The sequence below is a fragment of the Phalaenopsis equestris genome, unplaced genomic scaffold, assembly GCF_001263595.1.
Source record: "Phalaenopsis equestris unplaced genomic scaffold, ASM126359v1 Scaffold001329, whole genome shotgun sequence".
NCBI classification, from domain to species: domain Eukaryota; kingdom Viridiplantae; phylum Streptophyta; class Magnoliopsida; order Asparagales; family Orchidaceae; genus Phalaenopsis; species Phalaenopsis equestris.
This window is the reverse complement of record NW_018165768.1, coordinates 96,502-117,504: the sequence shown is the minus strand read 5'-3', so window position 1 is coordinate 117,504 and position 21,003 is coordinate 96,502. Positions and strand designations below refer to the sequence as shown.

The following is a 21,003-nucleotide window of genomic DNA, read 5'->3' as shown; positions in this document are numbered from 1 at the left end:
TGAGTCTCACGATGTTGTAGAAATTATAGCCCTTTTGGAACATATGTTTCTCAACACATTTCATCAATTCAATTGGCCATATCAAAAAGTAAATGAAGATCCGAGTTCAAATCATCACAAATTATTAACAATTAAAATCATAGAAAACAAAATTGCTTCTTCACAAAACCATCTTTCAAAGTAGGGAGAATGATAAAGAAAACTACTCAGAGTTCATGAGAATGATATGAAAAAACATGGATTTCATATATAAAAATAAGTTTACAAAATAATAAGAAATAAAAGACAACTTATCTCACAATGCTTCCTAAGTAAATCCCTAGAAGTTCTCTTCAAGTCTTTCTCTCTTTACAAGCACTCTCAATTCTCTCTTAGAAGTATAATGAAGAAGAAATCTTTCACCTTCCCTCTCCTCTTACAACTCTAGAAGAAAATTTCCAAGCCCTTAACTTTTGCTCTCTATCTTTTCCTCTTGCCATTCACGCCACCCCCCTTTCATGTCACCCACAAACTCCTTGAAGTCTTCCTCTTTTATTTTGGGCTTCCTCCTTTCAAAAGGAAAATCCAAAATTCCCTTCAAAATTCTCTCCAAAAGTCAACCCTTTTATATTCAAAAGACATGTTGATTGATCCAAAGGACATATCACTCCATGGGGCATTTAGAACAAGTGTCCCTTTCGAAATTTGTGCAAAATTCATCCCGAACCGCCTTAATCCGTAAAAAGCATCTCTCGAGCTTTAGGCGCTGGTTCTAGCTCTTCAGGTGCCAACTTGCTTAGGACCGTGTTGTTCTGGGTTTTGGCGCTTCAGACGGCAAATCTGGTGCTTCAGGTGCCAGCTCTCTGTCAAATGGCGCTTAAGGCGCCAGAATCCCAAAATTTGTTGTTTTTGCTCTAAATTTCGTCTTTTTTGCTACTTTTGCTCCAAATGCCTAAAATTGATATACCTGCAACAAAAATATGAAAATAGTGAAATATCACCAAAAATTAGCAAAAATTGTATACTCAAAACAACATATTATTTTGGTGTATCACCTGCACAGGGTTGTTTTGTTAAGAGACAAGTAGACCAATCAGATGGAGAAAAGAAAGGAAGAGATGACTTTACTATACAATATAAGCCCTAACTCGCTTTAGAATACCGAGGTTGTCATTCGTCGTGACCTAAATCCTCACATCTTCCAGGCTATTTGTGTGATCATTTCACACGGATGTAAGCCCTAATTAAAAAAATTGGCAGGATAACACACATAAATTCTTCTTGAAATTGATGCCAAACCATAGGGTAGTTTTGGGAAGTCACCGAGGCTCTTTTCAGGATCTATGACATCCTCTAGTTCTTCTTCCTTTGGTTTCCAAAAATAAAATGTCCCAAATTTGAGTCATTCCCCTTTCACACCTCTTTGTCTGATCTCTTTGAAAAGTCCTATCCTTTGAAATTCTTGAAGACAATATTCTCTGATATTTATCGAGAGTTTTCTTAGGTGACTTCAGTTATCTAAGTTGTAATTAACTATAACGGCTTGCCTTTATAGAAAACTTTCAAGAACCCAGCTTGATATAAACCATATTTAATTCTTTGTATTAAATAGGAGAATTTGTAGGTCAACATAAAAGTGGTTTCGCAGACTTAAACATATGTCATACAATCTTTAGTTTATTTAATCGAGCATTCACCAGTAAGTAGCACATTCATTCTTCGGGATGGATGCATTGCTTGAGGTGAAAGGCTCATTTATTTAAACTACTGAGGATATGAGATCAGTTCAGTCTTGTATTTTCAAAATTTAAAACACTACTTTTCCCAAATTATATGTATATAAATTAAATTAAATCGGGTGTTGGGATACTCATTCCAGCGACTGACAACTTCAATCTCCCAACCAACTTTTAGTGCTAACAATTGTTATTGATTGTGGATGTTTAGGTGTGAGAGTGGATTGTTTTGTTTTTAGTGTATCATGAGGGAGGTGACTCCTTAACTTCTCGTCATGGCCAGACTTGCGTATGTTCTTTTGTAGTTGTTGTATTGACGAGTCCACTATGACTCAACTCTCAATCAGACTTGAGTATTACTAGAGGCATGCTGATTTGGACATTGGACAAATCTATCTCAATTATGTTACTTCCTTTATCTGACCTTATTTTCATTGAGTAGGGTTATGAACCTACTTGATGAGTAACATGAGGATGAACTTAAAATTATTCGTGTGAGTATTTCTATGTCGAATATTATCCCAAAAAAGTACAATATGTTTATTAAAATTAATTACAACTTTCATTACAGGAAAATCCAAAAATGGCTAAATTTCGTCCCCATCCTTTCCCTAGATCTAACATATTTGAGAAGAGTTGTGCAAAAAACATTGCAATTGGTACCAGTGCTCGAGGTCCGTGCAAGCCCACTGTTAAATATTTTGTGGTTCAAGGGAAACTACAGTAGAAGTTGTTGATGAATTATTATCTGTGCAAGTTCATAACTTTTATGATCGATGTAGAAGCAAATGAGACCTTTCTAGGCATGGAGATCAGTGTTGAACCAAAAATGAAACAAATATTGTCACGTAACAGTGGAGATACACTTTCTGGGGAAAAAATGGTGAGCATGTAACGAAAAGTAAAAAATGCCTTGACAAGTCTCCGATGAGAAATTTACTAAAGAAGCTAGGTGCAAATGATTCAAAAACAAAGGAGGCATTAGATCGTCATTGCCTGTACATGATGTCTGAATGCTTGGGAAAGCTTAGAAGTTTAGAGAAATATCAACATAAGCTATATTGTTGTGCAAGAGGAATTGATATAAAACCCAAAAAATAAAGTAATATTAATCACTTGGGATGGAGAATTTTACGTTCGTGGATTAAGTATATGCTCAGTTGTCACCAACATTATTATGCATGTCCAGCCTGGTTGTAGCAGTTTAAATTAATTCCTTACAATGTTATTTGAAGTATTATCTTTTATTTCTTATTTTATTTTGGAGTTATTATTCATTTAGTTTGGAGTTATGTTATAGTTGTTTTTCTTGCTTCGTAGAGTTCTTTCATGTATTATCCGTAGAGTCCTTTCATGCATCTTTTATTTATTATGTTGTAGTTTAGATTTATGTTTTAGTTTGGAATTTGGAAATAAATGTTTCCAGTGTTAACACATCCATCAATTTCCTATATCAATTTAAACTCATAATGTGATTGCATGTGCAATATTGGACAATTTTATTGGTGGCCACCATGAGCATTATTTTTATTTTAATATGTCACAAATTGAGATGAAACATGCCACTCAATACTGTGAGGTGGAAAACAATGATGAAAATCCTATTTTTCATGCAATAGTTGGTGAAAAACTTAAAGGGGAAGTTGTAAGATGCAATTGCTAACAACTTTTTGCAAAGCACATGTAAGACTCAATATTAAGTAAAATGTATTTATTTTTCCTATAAGTAAACTATTTACTAATGCTCAATTTTATTTTTTATTTTTCACATGAAATGAGACGAAGACATTGATTTGCTCCATAAGGATGATCATATCCTTTATTGTATGGAGTTGTGGTAGTCAACTATTCTGTTTACTACCATCACGGTTGTCCTCATTGTTGTGGATTTGCTACATTTTAATAATTAGTTTTATACATCTATTTATGTAATTTTTGACACTATAACTTGTATGTTCTCATCATATAATTGTGTCAGTAGGCACCAATCTTTTTGAACTTGGCTTTGTTGAAGTTTTGTAGGCACTTCAATTCTTTTTTTTTTTGGAAGATTGTTGTTGGATTTTATATCTATAATATTTGTTGGATATTTTATTTTCTTATGCCTTATTATTATTAAATCATGGCTTTTGTTTCAATCGTGTTTTTGCAGTAAATCTTGCTAAATCCTATTAAAGCTGCCAAAATTTTTTTTCAAGATTTACTTCAAGATTTACTTCAGGAATTAGCCACCACAGAAATTGTTAAATCCTTATTTCCAGTCCTACTTGAAATAATCCTACTTGCAGTCAATCAGCCGCTCAAAGCCGGCCGTTTGAAGGCCAAGGCAGTGCTTGATCTGCTCTCTTTTACTGGATTGACTTTCCTAGGCCAAAGGAGCACATATCGGCGATCAGTGGCCATTCTGCTCTCCCGGTCGGCAATGGCTGAGGTGCTTTCGACGCTAGCTAAGGTTTATCTTCTTTGTATTCCCTGAAGCTCCGGTGCTGGCGGTATTCCATCAATCCTTTCTCTGTTACCGAGTCGCCTCACCTCCTCTCCCCTTAAGACTCAATTTGGTTTCGTTGGCTCGTTGGAAATGTCGATCTCTGGGGACCCGGCCTGGGCCGGGAAGAAGATCTCGAAGAGGCTTGGAGGAATGGCTGAAGCCCTCTCCATCGCAACTGATCTAGGGTTCTCTATCCCTCCTGTTGAGGTTTGAGTTTGCTTTCTCATGGATCTATTTCTTGACAGTTTCCTATCATTCCTCTTCCTCTTCTTCTATATAATTCAGTTCATATCAATTGAAATTTTGGATGATGGAACTACATAGCAAGGCAGCTTTTTGTACCTTATACTGTATTGTATTCGTGATAAAAAAAAAAGAAGATATTTTCAAACGTGCAATCGTGATTTGAACCTAATTCTCCTAAATATTTAATGAGAAACTTGCGGTGGAACTTGCTGGAAATATTGAAGCTAGAATAGTCCGCAAACCGTTGGAGCTATTTTGCTCCCTGTTGATTATTATTTAATTAGACTTCTGACTATTAATCAGTTATGCATATTTCTGATTGTGTTACTTATCAAACTGTTTTTTAAATAAATTGAGTAAAGAAAATTATGAGAATGCTAATTTTCTGCTTCTAGATTTAAAATATTATGCTTTTTAGATGATTGTATCTGAATAACTGTTGATGAGTGGAAATCAGAACATACTTCATTTCTCCAGTTGATCTCTAGTGCACGCATGCACATATGTGATATGCTTGTCATATTAAACTATTACATCTGCTTATCTGTATTTTTCAGCCGGCACATGCCTTTTTAAAAGTTCCTCTATTGTTGAAACGTTATTAGCAGTTTAAGCATATTCATCATACGTTTGACAGGAAGAGCTAAAGTCTTCTTCAAGCTCCTCTAGTGACAAAAGTGATGACTTGATTAGGGTTTTAAGAGAGCTTACTGTTGTTCAGAGAAATATTGCAAATTTGCAAGTCGAACTTCAAGGAAGGAAGGTGATATAATATTGTTTATTTGACTTCTGTTTTTCTTATTATGGTAATTCTATAACAGCTTGATTATATTACTAGCAATTTTTTTTTCTTCTTGAAATATTTGCGTGGAACTGACCAGGATGATAAGAATGTGGCACATCTTACTCATGTGAGCGAAATGGAGAAGAAGTGTGAGTCATTGGCTAGAATTACAACAATACTGAAAGGTGTTATCCAAAATAAGGTAGATTTCTGTCAGAAAATAATTGTTTTTATGAATATTCACTTTAATACCTTCATATGCTGAAAGATAACATGCTTTATTTTGCCAACCCATGATATTTCCTTTACATCAGCATTCCGTTTCTGTCATGGATTTTAGTTTTGGCGTGGTCTACTCCATTCGAAAGTAATAGCTATGATAGAACTTGAATTTTTTGACTTGTCTAGTTGGGAAAAAAATAGAAATTTGGGAGTAAGAGCGGATCAAGGTCCACATTTTACTTTCATAAATATTAATTCATTTAAGAAAATATCACTTGCATGAATGTTCTTTCCCATTCTTGATAATTTACTTAGCAGACCCAAAATAGAAAATTAAGTTGAACTACAAGAAAAAAAAAATATTTGGATTCTATCATAAAAGAAGGAATCTAGACAAGAAAAATATATAATCTTGGTGGATCCTATACTGTAATCAAGTAAAGATTTTTCTTTTTTTTTCTTTTCTTGCATTATACTTCTAGAAAAAGGCTTTATAATTTTTGATGTATAGAAAAAGGCTTTATAATTGTTGATGTTTGTGCTGATTATTTTGAGTATTGGGTCTTCTGAATGAAAATTCGTTGAATAAGGATTCTCTTTTTTTTCAGAGATAAGTAGTGTTATTTCTCCAAAATATTAGGATCAATGCAATGTAACTTGCATGGCATGAGAACTACAGCAATTCCTACATTGATAAGATAGGATTGATGATGTCTTTTCCTACCAATGATAATTTCATGATTTAGGTTGTCTCCAACATCATCATATTTTGTGTTGCACAAACGCAGTTGGAGAAATATTTCGTCATGCATCATTTGTGCATGAAGCCCTAGGGTATTCTGTTTTTTATGGTGAAATTGGTATTGAATTAGTCATTGAAGGAATAACCAAGACCATTGAAGTGAAGTTTGTATTGCTTTTTCTTGTTTCATTTCTGTTTTTTCATTTAGCCAGCAGACATGCCAAAAAGGAAAAATGACTCCATTTCTAATTTTAGTTAGAGGATATTTTTTACTTTTAGTACTAGATGAAACACAGTAAATAAACTTTAATTTGAAGGTGCAATTGGCTAGTAAAACCTCTTAACATCAATATCTATGCTAGTATTTAAGCGAGGTGATGATTCCATTGCATCCACATTTAGTGATAATTTCTTTATTAGAAGTTGAGGTCCAAAATGGACTTTGGTGGAAAACATTTAGTTGCATAGAAATCAAAACACGATCATCCTGAACTATATGAATCAACAATGAGCTTCTTTAAGAACATTATGAATGTCTTCTTTTGTATTAATTTTTTTTTGTTTGATGTTTCCATGAATATCATATACATGTAAGTAAAATACTTACTAAATTTGAAAAATGAGCATTTTTTGGGGATGGCATGAGATCAATATGTTATGAAGGATGTTCCATGGCCAACTTCAAATGTGTACTTTTTTGTGTAACTATTATTAAAATTATTGCAATATGATATTACTATGGAGAAGATTAATTTTCAATTGTCTAAATGGTCTCTAGAAATATCTCAATGGAGATTTGCAATACTGTTGACTATCTTAAATTGATTATTGGTTTGTTGATGAATGTACTGAAAGTGTTTTGTCCTAGAGCTTCTGGGGTAAAGGTGTTTTGTCTAGATTTTATGTTATCATTGACAAAGGCCAGTTAGAATTAGAACTAAACTCCTCAATAAATCTCCTGTAAAGAGTAATGATCACAAGGGAACTTCAAACAACGGAGATCGATATTGCTTCTGCCAATCTTTAATGACTTGAAATAAATTTGCTGTTATCATGCCAAAAAAAAAAAAAAAAAAAAAAAAAAAAAGGGAAGATCACCTATGATTCTAAAATTAAAATGGTGTCGAATTGGCATATAATTTTTCTCATTATAACGGTTTGAAGTACTTAATGAAGATGAGATTAAGTGTGATTGCTATATTAAATACCAATCAACCTGTCATCAAAATGAACCATAAATGTTTTGTTCATGTACAAATGTGGACTTTGGGTTCCATAACTCTAATAAATGTGATGGTTGCACAAGGAAGGCCACATGGTTAACCACTTGTCTTTTGAATTGATATGAATTTAATAATATCCGACACAAGTTCATTTATCAAATACTATTGAGACCAAAACATAATAATCGGGGATCTATCACCTAAAAAGGTTTGGTAGAACCATGCTTATGATTTTATAAATGACGCAATGAAATTATGCTACAAATAGCCATCTTATTTAGATGTTAGTAAAGAAGGAATGATAGATGGAGTTAGACTTCCCCTTATTGAAACTCTTATCTAGCAATTATTCAACTTGCTTTCTAGATATTCTTTGTAATCCATCATATATTGTACGAGGCATGGGAGTTTGGATTTTACAATAAGTAAGACAATGTCTGGTTGGATGATTCATAACACCTTATTGCTTTTGATGCCACTAAAGATGGACTGTCCTAAATATATTTCTTAGCAATTAGGGCTAGGTCCAATCCAAATTGTGATCATCTTTCTCAAACATTGTGTTCTTTAATGATTCAAGTGGCTAAGCTAAGTTTTTGTTTATAACTAGTTCTTAAGGATTATTTGAGCTCACTTGAATGGTCACTTAATTGCATGCTGTTTATCTCTATTGTAATGATTCATTTTTTAAGGCATGGGAAAAATTTACATGTAATATGCTACGTCATTTCATGCCAAAATAACTACTTAACAAGATTTCTATTAGACACTTTTATTTAGTAAGGTGGTCTTTTTGAACATATTTAAAATACTTAGGATATGTTTTTTATATTTTTCTTATATGCTCTATCTTGGCAGCTAAGTGTGGTGGGCTACATGACCCCCTTTTCTCCATTGCGTCTTATTGAGTGTCATAATTTCATTTAATTCTAATAGATTAAGATCATTCTTTATACAATATGCCTAAGTCTTTTTAGATCTACATCTGCTTTTCTTAACATAAGTCAAATCTAAAACATCTACTCTCCTAACGAGATCATTAGATAGCCGACGTTTAATATGACCAAACCATCTAAGACGATTCTCTCTAATCTTGTCTGTCATTGGAGCTACACCAACCCTATCATGGATATATTCATTTCGCACTTTGTCTCGAAGTGTTAAGCCACTCATCCACCTAAGCATTCTCATTTCAGCAACACTTAACTTTGTTTTATGCTTCTCTTTTAAGGGCCAACATTATGTGCCATAGAGCATTGTAGGTTTCACCATCTTATAGAATTTTTCTTTTAATCTAAGCAATATTTTCTATCACACAATAGGCTTGATGCATTCCTCTACTTCAACCAACCAACTTAAATTCCACTAATAACATCCACATATATATCACACTAACACTCAAATCTAAAACGTTCTCCATAGTTACAACTCAACCAATAGAGCTACTATTATTAGAATTGCATTCTATGTATTCAATTTTAAATCTACTCAAACGAAGGCCTTTAGACACTAATCTTGACCTCCATAATTCAAAATTTTCCTGAACCCTTTCTCTAGTCTTTTCCACAAGAAGGATATAATCAACAAACGTATACACCAAGGAACATCCTTCTATAAATGTTCAATAAGAGCATCCATAACTAAATAAAAAAATAAATGGGCTTAAAGTCGATCCCTGATGTAATCTAACTGGAATAAGAAAAATATCTGGTCAATCCTCCTTCTGTTCGAACACAAGTAACAACTGATCTGGTATACATATCTTTAATGGCTTGAATACATGTCATATTGACTCCTTTTTTTCTCTAGAACTCTTCGAAAGATATCTCTTGGAAATTTAACGTAAGCTTTTTCTAAGTCATTTGTAAATCCTTCTTATTCTCTCTATACTTCTGCATCAAACCACTCAATAAATTCATAGCTTCCATAGTAGACCTATCGAGCATAAATCCAAACTGATTATAAGAAAGCTTTGTATCGCGCCTTAACCTATGCTCAATTACCCTCTCTCAAAATTTTTAAAGTATGACACATCAGCTTAATTCCTTTATAATTTGCATACTCTTGTGCATTCCCCTTATTCATAAAAATGGGGATTAAAATACTCTTCCTCCACTCTTCGTGCATCTTTTTAGTTTTTAAAATAATATTGAAAAGTTTAGTAAGCCAAAACACTCCCAAATATCCTAAATATTTTCATACTACAATTGGGATATCATCAGGTCTGGTTGGTTTTCCTTAAAGCCCCTTCAACTTCTTTTTTACTAATGCGATAGTAAAAATAAATCTTTTTATTTTTATTAACAAGATTAAGATCATTAAGGTCAATCTTATTTTCAGAAATTTCATTGAAATATTTATTAAAATAGCTTACTCACCTATTTTGAATATCTTCCTTTAAGAAAAACACTTTTTGATTTTCATCTTTCATTCACTTTACTTGAATTAAATCTTTTCTTTTCTTTTCTCTTTGTTGACTAGTTTATACATATATTTTTCACTCTCTTTAGTATTTAATCTATTATAAAGATAACTACAAACAAAATTTTTAGTGTCACTAGTTATTCTCTTAAACTGCCTACTGGTCACCTTATATTTTTCCCAATTCTCTAAGCTTTTACATTTAAACCAATTTTTATAACACATTTTTTTTTTTTGCACATTATTATTACAACAAATATTTTTATTTATAAAAACTTTTCCTTTTGATTCTCCAAGTATATCTTTTTATCTCTTGTTTAATAGTGTTTGCTACTTTATTCCACATAAAATTCACTTCTTCATGAATATCCCAAATCTTAAAATCTTGAAGTTTATCCATAAAAATAATTTTATTTGTCTTTTAAGCGCCCCCATTTAATTTTATAATAACGTTTCTTGATATTCTTTATCCTACAATTCTTTATTTTAAAATTCAGAACTGATAATCGATGTTGAGTACTTAAATTTTCACTTGGAATGACTTTACAATGTTTACACTTTTGACGAGTTCTTTTTCTCGTAAGAAGATATTCAATTTATGTTTTATTAGATTCATTATTATAAATAATAGTATGCTCATCGTTTTTCTTAAATAAATATTAACAATAACAAAATCATATGCTAAAGAAAAATCTAATATGATTCCACCTTCTTTATTAATCACTTCAAAACTGTAGCCACCATGACTTTTTAAAATCTTTTACCACACTACTAACATGTTCATTTAAATCTCCTCCAATAAAAATTCTTTTATCAAGAGGTATCATTTGTATTAATTCTTTTAGGTTATTCTAGAATTTTTTTTTGTGAACTTATATCTAAACCTGCTTGAGAAACATAAGTACTTATAACATTAAAAGTCTTTGTATCAAACAACAATCTTTAGGACTAATTTTATCTCTGATTTTATTTATTTTTAAAACATTATCTTTCAAACTCTTATCTATAATTACTACATTTTGAGTGCGACTCATTCATGAATACCAAAGTTTAATACCTATGTTATTGTTTTCCTTAGTCTTTTCTCTAATCCATTTAGTTTCTTAAATACATAAGATATTTATTTTTCTATGAACCATAATATCAACTAATCTTATTAATTTACCTGTGAGAATACCTTTATTTCAAGATCCTATCCTAATATTATTTTCATGGACTAACTTTTTTAACCGCATCCGTCAATAATGTGGGAACCCTTTTATATTTGATACTACACCTGGACAATAGTGTTGCAGCCATTACACACTTTTCATTGTATTTAGATCATACAATGCATCGTTTTCAGGAGAAGTCCTAGCATTTACAACAAGGGTTTAAACGATTCATGTCATTATTTTTTGACAATTTTTTTGCTGGTTGTCGACTACTTATGGCTGCCCTCCACTTTTCGAATCAGAAGCTTGGGACGTGGTAATGAGTCCTAAAATAATAAGAAACAAAGATATTGTTCTATTTTTAACTTTATCTTGCTTATCTAATTTTCCTAAAATGCTTTTCATGTTTTATCTTCTAGCTCATCCTCTCTTTTGTCCAAAGCAACAGTTATTTTTGCAAAGATTAAACGTTTAGTCGATAAATTATAGATATATGCGGTGACATTTAAAGTGATTTAATTGTGCAGTTTGTTGGTGTTTATTTGATCTTGCAAATACTTTAAAATTAATCCTAAATAAGGATTTATGCCCAAGTTATCAAGTTGGCTAGATTCATAGATGTATACAGCCTTTAGATAATCCACCTATTCGTTGATTGTTAGTCTGCAGCTACTAATGTGTGCCAAAGTTAGCTTTGTTTATCCTGAAAATGACATTAAATATTGATACATGTAACGTGACTTGTGTGTATTATGTGACCCCAAATATAATATTTGTTTGTCAACTCGGGCTATGGCTTTTAGCATGGAGTGGGATCAATTTGGTCTAGTGCTTAAACTTAGGTTTGTTGCATTTTCTTTGTCCTTGCATTCTCCAAAGCAAGAAGAGGGGTTGAGAATTCAGCATGGTTGGTAGAAAGTTGTGTTCGGTAGCGTTTTTGATCAACAAAGTACAAAAGCAAGGGCCACTTTCGAAAAAGGTCATGAAACTTTTTTTGGTAGAGGTAACTTTGTAGATTTTTGGTCTGTGAAAATCTTGAGGGTGCAAAAACTTGAGAGTGCCGAGAATGTTTGCGTATACTCAATTTGGCATTAATTATGGGTATATTTGATGTGATTTTTGTACCTAGTTCTATCTATGGCTAATTGCCACAAATATGACTCATTAGTAGACCCGAGCTATGGCTCACTTCCGTGGTCAGGTGGTATTTAAAATCATGCTTGGCCTAATTCTCTCTCTCTCTCTCTCTCTCTCTCTCTCTCTCTCTTTTTGCATTCTTAAAAAGAAGCAGGGTTGTCAATTCAACATGGTGGGTCGTAAGCTATATTATATATCTTGTAAGTTTAGTGAAGAAAGATGTTAAAGTTCACTTTTTGGAAAATGTTTGGTAAATTTTTCTATCAATGGTCAAAACCATTAGGTCGCATTAAAAATAACTCTAATAGCGTAGGATAGGTTTATTAGTCAGTTATAAACTTCTCTAATCAAGTGGCAGAGGTTAATTTGTTGTTGATAAATATATATTTACTGGAAAAGTATGGAGATCAATAAAACAGGAGTTAATTGACTTATTGTTAGAGAAGTTTTAGAAGGATGATGTTTTTCTTTATCTGGTGAAATTGAATATACATGGGCTTTGAGTTAATGTGATGGTTTTCTGAGCAAGATGATGGCTCATTGTCTGGTCTTTAAACAAGGCTAGCTTGTGGCTAGATCAACAATCATATTGATTGAATGGATGATAATGGTGATCCAAGGGGCAATATTGAAGATTAAATAATGAGATTGTTTTAACAGTGACTGAATTTGTGGAATAGCAACAACTCTATTTTTTGCATATGTTTTTTTGTTTGTTTATTATTTATTTTGATGGGTGGATAGAAAACTCTGCGTACAATTTTGATTTTAGAGAACACTTTATTGGGCAATAACAATTCATTCTTCCATAAATAAATAATAATAGCAACATATGCATCATGGATCCAAACCCGATAAATGCTCAAATTTAATGTAATTCTTATCCAAAAAAAAGATACGATCTCGCAAAGAATTTAATTAATAAAGATTATCAGAGTTTCAACTATAACTAAAATCTGACCTAAAAGACTTGACAATAGGCTTAATACCTGCTTTGTCTTTCTAGTAATTGGCTGATGATCAATTGCTTTTCTATGATAATATTTGAGTTATTTAAAGGCTTGTACGAGATAACACCTTTGAGGTGTAAAGAACTTGATTTTTGAGAGTTAAGATCGATGTAAGAGTTTAGGAGCTAGCTTTTGTAGTTTCTCCTAAGCTATCCAAGTATCGTCAAAAGGAGCATGCCTTTCCACCTATTCAGAAATTAGTGCTCCACATCTTTCTCAAGTATTGCTTCATTTAAAGTGATACTTTTAACATCTAAGTAGACAAGCAGAAGTGGAATGATGAAATTTGTGGAAGTAGTAACCATATTAGAAATCTCTCTTATAAAAGAATTAATAGGTGATTTTAGAGTTTCAAATCTTTCTCCATAAGCCAATATAAAAGTCAGAACAAGAATGAATGTCAAAATGCGACGATGTTCGAGCATGTAGAACTCCATAAAGCTATTGCAGTTGCAGTGATTAGAAATGAATGATTGATTAAGCGTTAAATGCAAACATGATCTACTTGGCATTGGATCGGAGGAGCTAGCTTTCATAGTTTCTCCTAAGCTATCCAAGTATCATCAAAAGGAGCATGCCTTTCAACCTATTCAGAAATCAGTGCTCCACATCTTTCTCAAGTATTACTTCATTTAAAGTGATACTTTGAACATCTAAGTAGACAAGCAGAAGTGGAATGATTAGATTTGTGGAAGTATTAACCTTATTAAAAATCTCTCTTATAAAAGAATTAATAGGTGATTTTAGAGTTTCATAACTTTCTCAATAAACCAATATAGTAGTCGAATGTCAAAATGCGACGATCTTCGTGCATTAGAACTCCATAAAGCTATCTCTGAGGTTGCTGTGATTAGAAAGCATTAAATGCAAACGTGATCTAGTTGGCATTGGATCGGAGAGTCAGCAATCAACAATAAGTTGGAGCTCAATTAGATGAGAAATCAATAAATTTTGTGCAGTTTTGTATGTTTCTTCTACTTTGGAAGGAATATGTTGAAAAGTTGTAGGGTGTGAAGATAAAATGATGAGATATATGGTGCAGCCCCATAAGCCATATTGCATGTGTATTATTGGAAATTACCTCATCTACAAACAAGGCACACCACATAAGTAGGTATCTTGAGAGGTGAGTGGATCGCTTGAGCAAGTTGCATGCAGGTTTTGCATGTTGTAGTAATGGTATAGGTGCAGGCATAGCTTTAAGATTTGTTGTGTAGAAATGTTTGTAATTGAGTGTACTAGGCCTTAAAAAAAGGATTTAACAGCATTGTGGTGTGCTTATAAGGGTCATATGCAACAATCAATACATGGGACTTTATGAGTGACAATTGGAGTTGTGTGGATTGGACACGCATGATGCGTGTGAGCTATGCATGCAATGCAATGCAAAATAGTAGATATGCATGAGTGGTTTGCGCATGACTCATGCAAGATGGGAGGTACTATATGAGTAAGAAATAAGGTGTAGCTCATCTTAACCTAGTGGTTAAGAGCTTTAGTTTCAACTGTAGATGTCATGGATTTGAGGTTTTGCATTGGCAACACACAGGCTAATTAAAAAAGCTAGAAGATAGGGTTGAATTTGCAAAGGTTGAAGTGTATGGGATTCAAGCTAGGCTTGGATTCAGTAAGATAGAGTTTAGGGATTCGGTAGGATTAGGTTTATGTTATATCAAAATTTGAGGAAGGGCTGCATGTACATATACAAATTGCATCCAGAGGGAGTTTAATTGGCCTCAAATAATTTCACTTACATTCACTGATCAATAATAATAATTTACATCATGGATCCCTATTAATTAAAATAGGTTTATAAGGATAATACCCCATTTTAAAATGCAAATCTATTCCTTTCCAACTCAAACAAACATTTAGATTTAACCTATTGTTATCTAAAAGAAAATAAACATACCGTAAGAATTCAATTAAAAAGCTATTGGAAATTCAATTATAATGAAAAATATGCGTAAAAAAACTTGGAAATGAACCTTGTCAAAGATTTTTAGTACTTGACCTATTGTCACTAAGGTTTGTGTTAGCTTATTTGACCTGCTTGAAGGCCTATGCTGTATCATATTTAAATGTATTTGTTTTGTTTTGTTTGTTAAATAGAATAACAAAAAAGTGAAAATAGAGTTAAAAGTTGCTTGAGGGTGCTGGATTGATGATTGGTATGTTGGTGTCAAATCATATAAAATGCCAAGTGTGATCACAACAAATATAATATGGAGTCCCTATTTTTTTTTTTGGTCAATTGATGGTTGAAGGAAAAAGTAGGCGAAATTTGAAACAAAACAAAAATAGGATGCCTAGCATGAGTTGTATCCTTTCTAATTTTTTAATTTAATCAACCTAAAAAAAAATTAAACTTAAAGAATTATATCTTTGGGATTTTACCTTGGAAATAATGGCAACAAATAAAAGAAAATAATAGAAACTTTGGACTTCTGCATTATATTGCCAATCTTAGTAAGCTGTATTTAGGGCATGTATCAGATAACCTTGTCGAATTTTCAACTGTAGATGGCATGTGTTTTGTAATCGTTTTTTTATGCCCCTTAATGATGAGGGCGATGTTTGTGTAATGCCATTCATTACCTTTTTTTTTTTTTTGGGAAAAGTGAAACCATATCCTAACCTGTGATAGCAACCCCTAATTCTAGTTTTGTTTTTGGATCTGTAGCAATAATTGCCATATTGACATTCAGTGAAGGCTCCTATGGAAATAAATAAAACTTTATCGAAGTACTGTTATTCTTTTGCTTTTTCTTTGCTTTTGTTACTTAGTAAAGGCTAAAAAAAATTTATGAGCTTACATGGCTTAATGATATATGCATACAACCTTTGTGGTACTTCTCCAAGTAATGTAATAGATTATGGGGTCAACTTATTTGATTGTTGGAATGCAGCTAGCTGCATATTAGAAAGTATCATGTTAAGAAATAATATTTCTGTTTTGTCAGGATCGCATTATTGCCAGACTTCAGCAGCCTTATTCTTTAGATTGCATTCCAGTGGAAGCTGAATATCAGGTGTGATGCTTAAATTTTCTATTTTAATTGGTGGCAAAATGTGCTTTGATATCTTTCAGATGTTTGCATACTTAAATACTGCAAATTCTTGGTCAAAATTATTTACTTTTAGAATTAAGCTTGTCACTTTATTTTATTTTATTTTATTCTTATTATTTTATTATTATTTTTTTTTGTTTGCATCTCTCTTGGTTATGACATATTTGAGAGAGATGTCTTCACTGGTTTTAAAACTGACTTGAAGATTGAAAACCGGGCACCAATATTTTAGGAATCACAATATTCCCATTTAATTGCTTGGCATAAGAGCTCATGCGTTTAGTACATCTTGCGAACTGAAATTTTATGAGAATCTGCATGATAATGGGATGTTTGTGAATGGATGTTAAAGAAGGTTGAAAATCAAATTAAAGGCATATGTTAACATTAGAAATACACCTGAATTAATTGTTTTCTCCTTTTGAATTTTTTTTTCTTTGTTGGAACCAATGATACCATTTGAGTAAAACTCATTGGTGCGTTTGAATCAAACAATTTACAGAAAGAGGATATTAAAGATCCAAATATCGGAAGATTTTTTAGAGCTAACAAACTAACAAGTGACCTGCATTCATAGACATGTCGGCTCTTTTATTACCATTGAAAATTAGTGGCAATCATTGTCATTTAGTATGATGAAGAGGAAATTCAAATCTTTCTCGTTAAAATGAGCATATTAACAGATTAAGCACTTTCTGTTTTATTTATTTATTATGCAACTTATATTTAGTACTGTAAACATACCTATGATGATTTTTCCTATGAGAAATGACTAATGTTCACTGAATTTCTGATTTTCCTATTTCAGTGTGGATGCTGAAATAGGTTGGCTGGATGCTGAAATTGGTCAGGATGCTTGGTTGAATCACAATGACATTTATGCTGAATAATAAAATATAACTAATAGTAGAAGATTTTATTCAGCACCTAGTGTTCACTGAAATTCTGATTTTCCATAAACGTCATTGTGGTCCCACAGCGTGTTTCGTCTACGTTGTCGCTATCACTAGGATCCTGCCCATCACTGTTCTAGTCTTTGTTTTCACTGCGATCCACACAATGCCTTTTGTTCACACTGTCCATGTCATTACAATCCTGCATGTCCTTGTTCTTGTCATCATGATTTTGCGAGTTTATTTACTACCAATGAAGCACAAATAAAGCATTCCTTGAATTATTTTACAACAAACCGAACAACTTGAAAAGAAAATGCAATGCGTTCAAATCAGAATATATTTGAAATCTCAATGGATTTTTAATGTCAAATAGGCCCTAAAAGGATATGTAACCTCAGCTTTACACCAAAGTTCATCTCTTATATGAATATTCAAGGTTAATAGGTGGATCTTGGGGATGGTGTTTTCTGCTTTTGGTGATGTTTGTTTGCACAATTCGATGGACTTAAGCTATTGTAGTGTCCTAATTCCACAGTTTTTATTTCTAAATTTAGTACATGTAATGGGTTCATTTATCTCCAAAATTGATGGTTTTTATTAATTTAAAATTTTCATCAGTGCTGTTCTCTTATCTGTCTATCCTGTTGATAACCTCAACCTTTGCTCTTATCCGTCTATCCTGTTGATAACCTCAACCTTTGGCTTCCTTAATTACTGTTGCGTTAGATGCCTAGCATCCCAAGTTGAAATTTTAGTTTTTAAAATATTGCCATTTTTACCACAAGCCTGGATTTGAAAGTTTAAAGGTTGATGTTAGCATTTATCGTTAGGTGTAACTGGTACTTCAAACCAGAATATTTCTCCTTACAGCCTTTAGTTGCAACCTATCTAAATTTCCTACAATATGCACTGACGGAGTGAGGGCCATAGTAGGCAAAGCACTTAGTACAATGCTGCCTGGATGCTGAATAAAATTTTCTGCTATTAGTTATATGAATATCCAAGGTTAATAGGTGGATCTTGGGGATGGTGTTTTCTGCTTATGGTGATGTTTGTTTGTACAATTCGATGGACTTAAGCTATTATAGTGTCCTAATTTCACAGTTTTTATTTCTCAAATTAGTACATGTAATGGGTTCATTTATGTCCAAAATTGATGGTTTTTATTAATTTAAAATTTTCATCATTGCTGTTTGTTGACCTCAATTTTCGTGAGGTCTAGTATTCCTCGTAGGAGCTGCTGTTGATAACCTCAACCTTTGGCTTCCTTAATTACTGTTGCGTTGGATGCCAAGCATCCCAAGTTGAAATTTCAGTTTTTAAAATATTGCCATTTTTACCTCAAGCCTGGATTTGAAAGTTAAAAGGTTGATGTTAGAATTTATCGTTAGGTGTAATTGGTACTTCAAACCAGAATATTTCTGCTTACAGCCTTTAGCTGCAACCTATCTAAATGTCCTATAATATGCACTGACGGAGTGAGGGCCGTAGTAGGCAAAGCACTTAGTACAATGCTGAATAAAATTTTCTGCTATTTGTTATATGATCTTTACAGAAATACTATCCATTCACTATTTTTTATTGAGAAACTGGCATTTTGAGGTTTGTTGGCCCATTGACATGCCCTACCATTTTTATTGAGAAACTGCAGTTTGGGGTTTGGTTGGCTCCTTGACAGATCCTATGTTCTGTCATGTTAGCATATGAACTATTTAGTTCATCAACCTCTTCAAATAATAATTTTGTAAATGATATCCTGATATGAGATGGAAGGTGGTGATAGAGGGGCGTGCAGCCATTAGTAATTTGCCAGCTATGACTACAGAATACAATAATTTTTTATAAAGAGTCATTCACCCAAAGATTGGGAGGATGAGGACATGCTAGAGTGGGGCTTAGCCATGGTAGAGTAATGACAGGCCATGTCTAAACATGTAAGAAATAGATTAATGAACAGAAGGGATAACACCATGAATTATAAGGCGTGAATTATGAATGAAAGATCATGTGGGAGCATAACGGTTTACTATGAGTGGGTCTTGGTCATCATGGAGTAATTGATGGTGGCCAAGCTTTAGACATTTAGGTAATGGATTGGTGGAGAGGGCAGATAACAACATTATTAACTATGATAAATGACAGGAAAATCATGAAATGAAAATTGCATATTTCATGCATGACTAACTATAAAATATAAATTTTCATTCTTGGGAAGCTCGCCAAAGTTCTCATTCAAGAGACAGCCACCTAGTCCTGCCTTTTAAGAAAATTTTAAAGTCCAAGCTAACCCTAATACAAGGCTACCACACCTTTATAACCACCCATTGGTAACTACATGGATAAAGCAAATAAAAAAAATTAATTTCTGCCCTGAATTCGAAATTCGAAATGCTTCATTTAAGGCTTCATTTGTGCGATCCTTATTAATTTTAAGTCGTGGTCTTTTCTTGTTTTGAATTTAAAACTTTCTTTTCTTCTTCAGAAGGCACAAATTTAGGAAAGGCGCGAGATAAAATGGTGCTTGATTGAAATTCTTATATCATTTTTGTATAGGAGCGTCACTTTAAGAGAGAGGGGAGGCGCCACCTTTTTGGGGAGGAGATGCTGAAATATTAATATTCTCTTGCAAGGCTGTCTTGCTAATGACATCAAATCTTGGTGCTTTGCATTTAAATGTACTATGACTCATTCATAGTCCAAGCGGTTAGAATGCATTTACAACCTCTTCATATCTTACAAGATCATAAAATAAAGAAAAATGACTATTTTTCCCCTTCATTGGGATGATGACTTGGAACATCAGATCTTTGTTTTTCTGTCAATTGTGGTGACTTTAAAACTTGCACCTTTTTTCTGTATCATATTCATGCCTTTAATAATATTTAGATGTTGGTTAAATTTACATGCCGAGTTATTTGAAAGATCAAAATTACTATTGATCCTTCTAGACGTAATTACATTGTGAAGTAATATAACTTCAAGCCAAACACACTGAATTTGATTTGTAACTTTGTTATCTTAATAAATTTGAACCAAATAGACCTTATTATTTTTCTTAAGTATATGCTATCTAATGCAGACCTTTTGCGTTTGAAGTTGGCTCACAATTCTGTTTATTTTTATTACAATGAGTTAACAATGATTCCACACCATGTTGTATTAGTCAGCACTGTGGGTTATGTTTAATGGCTTCTTCAGACTCACTTCAACTTCAAAATACTTGTCATTTCTTACTTTCATCTAAATTAAAAAACTCTAAGCCTTTTCTTATGTTTTTATTTAGAAACAATTTTCAGAACTGCTGCTGAAGGCAGCAAGCGACTATGGAGCTTTAACCGCATCAGTTGCTGATTTCCAATGGAGCCAGAATTTTAGGGAATCACCATCAATATGGGGGGTAGGTTGAAAAGAACATCTCTGACGCTAAATGAGTATTTTTTGGGTTTATGCACTTCCTTTCATGTTGTAAAAATCAATAAAGAGTCATAGATAATAAAAGTAAATGAAATATACAGAACACAAGCATGCCAACTTTGGACCAATGATACAAAATACTAGTAATCAGTTGCTCTCCTGCTCGCTACCATAGCATCCTCATTTACTTCTTATCTTGTTCTGCTATCACTGCCCTTTTAAAGTTGGAAACATACTCACTACCATAGCGTCCTCATTTACTTATCCTGTTCTGCTATCACTGCCCTTTTAAAGTTGGAAAGATTCAGTTTTTTGTGAAAATTCTTTGCAATCTCTGAAAATCTGATGCATTATTGTCACAATTGTTCAATTTATAGAATCGATATGGCCAAGTTGATTTAACTCTAAAATATTTATGTTCTTTATACCAAGTCTAATGAAACAAATTTTTAACTTGGAAAAGCGATATATATATATATA

At 32.8% G+C, this 21,003-nt stretch overlaps 1 protein-coding gene across 1 annotated transcript in view; it reads left to right on the top strand.

Annotated features, from left to right (window-relative positions):
• The first annotated feature begins 3,976 nt into the window (after positions 1-3,976).
• LOC110034024 (AUGMIN subunit 2) overlaps positions 3,977-21,003 on the top strand; it is a 17,791-nt gene continuing 764 nt past the window's right edge. The window contains exons 1-5 of the mRNA XM_020738256.1: positions 3,977-4,410; positions 5,087-5,212; positions 5,331-5,435; positions 16,106-16,174; positions 20,393-20,506. Of these exons, the coding sequence (XP_020593915.1) occupies positions 4,294-4,410; positions 5,087-5,212; positions 5,331-5,435; positions 16,106-16,174; positions 20,393-20,506 (531 nt within the window). The 5' untranslated portion in view covers positions 3,977-4,293. The remainder of the gene's footprint in view (positions 4,411-5,086; positions 5,213-5,330; positions 5,436-16,105; positions 16,175-20,392; positions 20,507-21,003) is intronic.